Consider the following 6867-nt stretch of genomic DNA (forward strand, 5'->3'; position numbering starts at 1 on the left):
GCTTCAGGAAGTACTCACTGGGGCAAACAGTCTCGCTGCAGCCACGCAGGACTGGCCCTGCACTTTTCATTCTTCTTGCATGAAGACGCAAGACAGATTTGGCTTGGCTCTTATTTCCCATTTGATTGAAAACAGCTCTAAATGAGGCTGTGAACTTAAGGCATGCAATTTATCCAGGGAAGTCAAGGACAAGGCTCCCAGGGGTCCTTCGCTCAGTACTGGCTTGCTCAAGCGAGGGSAAGAGACAAGCCAAATCCAAACTCTGTCCCCGTTTAAGGAGGAGAGCAAGCACTCACAATCCCATCCTGTCCCCATCAATGGGTAAATGAAACCCTGAAAAGTCTGACTAGCAGCAGTTCGAGCTACTTGAGGGGTGCCAAACAGCTGCAAGGTTGTCTGTTGTACTCTCCAGCAGCAGGTGGGCAGTCAGTCTGTTACAAAGCAGTTTTATCCTTTAAACGCCAAAAACTAATAGCACATATCCTGCCTCCTCCCAAAGTTTTACTCTGCTGCTTTCTCACAGGACATCCTGCCCTTATTCTTTTTTGGCAATGGCACTGTCAAAATATTTACTGGCTAAAATATTTGATATATAATATATTCTAAAAGGCAGTAGCTGTCTCCTCGTCATAGCATTTAACCTTCCTGGAGATATCTGGAGAAGCCCATTGGAAAGGAATGGGCTGGAGGGAAGAGTGAAAAACCCAGGAATATGTGTTGCCAAGGCCTGATCCTGCTTCTTTTTTGAAGACATGATAGTTGTGACCATACCTCATCTTCATAGACCACTAGCTGTGTTTTGCGTAGCTGGATGTAACGATCCTTCCACAATCCCAAGAGTCCCCCACTGCTTTTCTTAATCCAGCCAAATTTCTCTGCGGTTGGAGCAGGTTTTGGTTTCTCAGCGACATCCTCCTTTGTATCCTGCAAGGACACCAGGAAAAGTAGAAGGGAGAAGGCATTACATTTAATGTAAGGAAGTACATTAAAAGCACTTTCCATCCAGTTAGTGAAGGTCTTCAGGAAACCTCCCCAGGGAATAAGTCAGCACCCCCCACAAACATCCCTCCCCAAGCTGACCAGATCACTAGGGGAAAAACGTGAGACCAGACTGCCTATTTTCCAGGGAAAACTTCAGCAAGGGAGAGGAAAATTCAGCCAGGTCCCTCCCCAGAGCCAGACCTTTGGGGCAGGATTGGGGAATGGTCATGGACCCTGGCCGACACAWAGAGACTCAGGACAGCAGCGAGTCCATTCTGTTCCTTTGCTCCCGGTGGGTCTCTGCTTCTCTCTCTGTGAAGGTACTCCAAAGGCTCCTAGAAGACCAGCACCCTCCTCTCAGCTTTGCTCCTCGAGGTTTCTGACAAACCCTGAGTCTCCAAGAGGATGGATCTTGCTACCACTAGAGTTAGTGGCGCCACTCATATTTTGGCCTGTGGTAGCTTCTGCAAGTTCCTCTAGGTTTTGCTTTACACCCAGAGCTCAGCCACTCCTGCCTTGCATAGGCACAAACACTACAGCCCGCRCTCTCCACACACACACAACTGCTTTGCTCTTCTCCTGTCTTCAGTTACGATGGCACTGCAAGACTCTCACAGCTGACACAGTTTTGCCCCAAACCCGTTGCCCTGGGCACCTGTACAGCGCAAGGGCCCGCAGTTTGTCACAGTAGCAGTAGCAGTTTATCACAGCAGTGCTACCACATTCTGGCCCTGGCAGTGGTCCTGCACACAGGCTCCTCTGTGGTTTGCAGGTAGTGGAAAACACTGCCAGAGAAGGCAGCACCAAGACTGCTTTTTGTCCAAGCTATTTTACAGCTCTCCTGCTGGGGTCAGTGCCAGGCCTGGGCTGGTTCACCAYGGCCCAAGAAACCACCTGTCTCCTCGGCTTCATGGTGCCCCTGCCCTGGAGCACGTCCTGCCTCCGCCTTGTAGCTATTCCCCATGCACAGGATGCAAACTGCAAGGAGTGAATGTCCTGCCCAGCGCTGGCTGCATGGCTTTACTCTGCTTCAGCCAAAGAGATGCTGATGGTGTTCGCATTTTCTAGCATTCRCACTGCTCTGTGGCCTGAGTTTAGTTCCTCACTTTGTGATGTGCTGCTGGGCAAGGAGACAGAAACCTCTTGTTGTGAGTGTGCAGATGAGTGGTACCGACTGCTCAGGCCCCGCAGCCCTGGAGCAGGGTGTGATGTTCCTGACTGCTGGTTTTTCTTCCACAGACCATCTGCAAGAAGTGCAGGGAGACCTGAATGTCCCCAGCGCTCTGCATTTTGAGCCTGCTGGCTTTCCAGGCCTGATTAAAACAGGCGAGTATGACTTTCCTGCTTTAAAAAATACTCAGAACTATCCATCGTCGATGGCCTCCTCAAARGGGCAAAGGAAACCTAACACGGGGGCAGTGGGGCCCTCAGCCCTGTTAGCTGACTGACTTCACCACAAGGCTCAGTTAAATCRGAAAGGTTTCCTCCCCTCTGGAGCTCTGGAAGAAGTGTTTGCCAAAGCAGGCTGCCCCGTCCGCCTCCTTCGGAGCTCCCTGCAGCTGGCGGGCCGGCCCCGTGTAAGCCTCTTTCCTAGGCCCGCACGCAGGGAATCCCTCRCTGCCTCCAGCTCAGCCAAATCTCCTTACAAAAACACCTCACCGAGCTTGTGACTCTTAAGAGGAGGCTGACCCCAAATCCTCCAGCGCCTTGCAGGGAGTTGCACCGTTATCCCAGCCTTGGTTTCTTCCACGTCCCCTTGGGACACAGCACTTGTGTTTGTCTGCAACAGCGGTAATCCCGCTGCGGAAACGCAGCGCATCATCAGTGAATGAGGATGCACGGCAAAGACGGGACCCCCCTGTCCCCCAGTGGTCCTTGCCAGCTGCTGGATGTAACCTTTCCTCGCAGGAGAAAAACAAACAGACTGAAAGAGGGTGGCTGTGTCTCCCAGCATGTTTCTTAACGCAAGGAAATCCAAGGTGCAGCAAAAGGAGTTGAYGCTGGACACTCCCATGGCCAGAAGGGAGCAGGGATGGAGCAAGTGTGTGCGGACGAGTGCCAGAAGCTCCGCACCAGCACTCTGGCAGGGGAAAGCCTTGCTAACACATTTGTTTTCATGCACCAGACCCCTAACGAACACACCCTTGGACAGCAGCTGCCATTTGGGCGAGCTGTTACTCTGAAGGGGAAATTTGCACCAGAGAGGRAAACAGATTAAACGCGCTGTGTACCGGCACTTATTCCGTTCTCCACTAAGGTTTTCAAAGGCTTGACTTTTGCACAGTGGATCAGGTGCGGACAGAAAAAAAGAAATGCAAGCAATTGCGTGTTACCCAGCGTAAATCATACGGAAATCTGCTTGGCGCGCTGTGTAGAAGTTGCTTCAGTTGTACTGCACTGGGCTTAAAAAGGCCACAATACAGGATGACAAAACATGAAACAGTTTTCCGGGAAATGAGGGGTACTGTCTTTTTTTTAACTCGACTTTTTAGGTTGCCAGGAAGTTGAACTCAGTTGTGATCTTCTATTTCTGCAAACATCAACTGCTGCACAAATATAGACCTGTTGATTTCCTGATTGAGCACCCTTTTCATGTCATTTTTAGATAATTGGGCACTGACTTTAATCTCACTCTGAGCAGTTTTGCATGGTTGTAGCTGTACAAAGAGTTTAGTACAGTGGCTCRAGACCAACAGCTGCCAAGCCTGTTATTCCCAAGTGCTTTTACTGCTTAGGATGGTTTTAGGGGAGGTTCTTTTGTTTTTTTCTTTTTTTTTGCTTTGCAGATTAATTTTTACTGTTCTTTTTCCTCACCTCACAGATGGCAGAAAGGCTATCAGGAAACACATAGCAAAAGTCTATCTGTGACCCTTTACTTTGCCCTGCAGAGTGAAAACTCTCTCATCTGCTGTGGTTTTAAAATAAAAGCACTCGCTGCRAAGACACAGCAGTTTACTTCTTAAAAACCGACCTGCCCTATCAACCATTTTTGTCTGAGTTTATTCTCACGCCTGCACTTGTGCTGGGAGAGGCAGAGCTGCAAAGTTACACCTAGGCCCATCGGGCAGCCCGTGCTCGCGCGATGCTCCCGCTGCCTTTGCCTGCGTGCTCGAACGCTTCGGGCCCGGAGAGCGCAGCTCTTCTCCGAAACATTGCAAAACTTCCTGCTCTGTTGAACGTCTCTGCCTGCGCTGGGAGCCAGCACACAGGGGAGAAGCCAGGCCTGGCTCCCCCTAGCATCCAYGCCGCCTTCCCGCCTGCGCCAGCGTCCCGGGCCTTTGCGGGAGCATCCGCAGAGGGGCTGAGTGGGAATCCCAAAGCCTCGTCCTCCCCGCTAAGCTGCCCTGGGCAGCCRAAGCACGCAGCTCTCCCCACTTCGAGAGAGACTCCCCATGCCAAATATCAGCAGGAAAAGGATGTAAAACCTGCCGCCGCTGCATGCGCGCAGGGTGCCGCTGCGGGGACGGGGACTTGCGCGCTGCCACCGCAGGCCTTTCCACCCGGCCCTGTCCCTCCCTGCCGCACTGCGAGCTCTTTGCAGCCTCCCAGACGAGGGAAGAGAAGATGAGGAGAAGATTGCTGGTCTCAGCAGATAAGWCCAGCCCTGAGCAAAGCGCTCTGCCCCCCGCATTGCGCAGCAGTCACCTGAGCCTGGAGCCTGCTGGTCCCTGCTACAGGATAAATTTACAGGGCTCAGCGCTGCACTCGCCGGGTGCCAGGGGACCGTCAAAGTGCCCAGGCCAGGCGTGTGGGTTAGCTGCTTCTGTGGGGCACACACAGAGGCCACCGCGAGACACAGCACAGCCGCTGTAATCCCTTGCCCACAGGTTAAGGGCTTTAAACAAAAAAAAAGCTGTGATGCAACGTGGACGTTTGTTCCTGCAAAAGCAAGAAGAGCCTTAGAAAGCACATCTGACATTTTTGTAGATTATCTTTATGGCCTGCTCGTGCCACCCCTGCAATGGCAATATTAACAAGGGAGGTTTGCCAGAGAAGGGCGCTGGGAGATCAGGGCCTGGTGTCCACTCTGCTCGTGGCCTCCGATTCTGTGACTGAGGTTGGAGCATGGCACAAAGAGACAATTCGCTGTCGCTAATCTGGCTTTATGCGAGTATTCTTTCTGCTGGAGGCGAGATGTGCTCAGGTATCCCTTGGAGGACATTCTTGGGCTCGACTCATTCCTGACACTGGTGTAAATCCATGAGAATAAACCCACTGGCATCATCCAAGTGAGCTGGGTAAATGAGGGAAGAACGGAGTTATTCCATCACTGGCTGAAGGCAGAGGCATCCGTCCCCAAAAACAACACGGACGAGTCATTCTTGCAATTTAATCACGGCGACATTAGAAGTGAAACACGAGTTGCACTCTTACAGCCTGGTTTACACTTACATTTTAAGTGCAGCAGGGATGTAAAATGAGAGGGTATGTGATTTATTTTTATTTAAAGATTAGGCCGTTACTTCTACTGCCCCTTGCCCTCCTTTTGCTGTATTTTAAGGGCCCAGAAAACCACATACTTTTCATGTCTTCCAATAAAAAACACATGCACAAGACAGCTGCCACACAGCGGTGTTTTTACCGGTTACATGTACTGCACCGAAGTGTCAAACTCAGTTACAGTAATGTCGTTTAAAACAAGCAACTAGTGGAACTGGTGTATCACATAAGCATCTATAGCAAGACACAGCGATGCATGCCACCCAGGAGACAACCTGCATTTTCACACCTCAGCTCCTTCTCTGCCTTTTTCCGTACGTTATTTTGTTAAAATAATGTCATCACCTCCACTCCTCCCTGCCGTGCAGGAAYGAAGCCCCTCGCTGGCAACAAAACGCTCGGATCCACGCGAAACCCGCGGAACACGCGGAGCTGCATGTGCCACCCCCCTCGAGAGCGGTCACCGGCGGAGCAACAAAAACTAATTTCTCATTAACGAAGAGCGAGCGGCTCTGGGAGCCCCCGGCCCTGGGAGGCAGCGGGAGCCGCGCTGTGGGCATCCTCGCTGCGAGCCCCTGGGCCACCCCGAAGCCCCTTCGGCCGGCGGGCGCCCGGAGGGAGGACGCCAGCTGGACGCGGATTCATTTCATGGATGCCGGCGGGTACTAACAACTTTTGCTCGCTGCTGCCTTGGGCCGCCTTGCAGGCTCCCAACTCTCATCGCCTGTTTTAAGAAAGGTCTCGTTCTCGCCGTGCAATTTTGGGAGGCGAAGCATGGGGAGGGGGCGGCGGAGGCGAGCGGCAGCCGCTGGAGCCCCGTTTCCCTGTGCCGCAGTCTGCCCCGCTGGAGCTTCCTTTGGGCACGAGCAGCAAAACCTCGTTAGAGGAAAGGAAGAAGGAATAATTACGTGGCCAGATGACCGGAGAAAACGGCCTGTTTAACTTGCTGACCAGTTCGCGGCGTCTTAAGCGATCCGCAGAGAGCCGCTTCCGTGGGGCGCGGTGGCACCTCCGTGGGAACCTTTCTCGCAGGGCAGAGCCGCTCGCAGGCCGGCGGCAGCCGCTTCCCCGGGCGGGCTCGGCGGCTGCGCGCCGCGGCGGGGGCCCTCGCCCGGCCCCGCGCAAACTTGAGATCCCCCCGGCGCGTCCCGGCCCCAGCCGCCCTCCTCCCGGCCCGGCCCGGCCCGGCCCGGCCCGGCCCGGCGGACTCACTTGCTCCATGGCGAGCCGGGCCAGTCCCGCCGGGCGCTCCTCGCCGCTGCCGCTCAGGGGCTCCGCCGTCGCCGGCGCGGCTCCGGGCGGGCAGACATGCCGAGCCGAGCCGAGCCGGGCCGGGCCCCGCGGCTCTCGCTCCGCACCAACTTCGCGGGGAGCAGCAGGAGCAGGAGCAGCAGCAGCGCTGGGTTTCCGGCGGCTCCGGCGCTGCGAGCGCGGCTCCGCTCCGAG

General features: G+C 54.2%; 1 protein-coding gene across 1 annotated transcript in view; it reads right to left on the minus strand.

Moving 5' to 3' along the window:
• PLEKHO2 (pleckstrin homology domain containing O2) overlaps window positions 1-6831 on the minus strand; it is a 31027-nt gene extending 24196 nt beyond the window's left edge. Inside the window, exons 1-2 of the mRNA XM_085308587.1 lie at window positions 6634-6831; window positions 772-924 (exon numbers count right to left, since the gene is read on the minus strand). Of these exons, the coding sequence (XP_085164713.1) occupies window positions 772-924; window positions 6634-6642 (162 nt within the window). The 5' untranslated portion in view covers window positions 6643-6831. The remainder of the gene's footprint in view (window positions 1-771; window positions 925-6633) is intronic.
• Window positions 6832-6867: the final 36 nt, after the last annotated feature.

Source organism: Rhea americana, unplaced genomic scaffold, assembly GCF_003343005.1.
Source record: "Rhea americana isolate MKP2758 unplaced genomic scaffold, rheAme1 scaffold_28, whole genome shotgun sequence".
Taxonomy (NCBI): Eukaryota; Metazoa; Chordata; class Aves; order Rheiformes; family Rheidae; genus Rhea; species Rhea americana.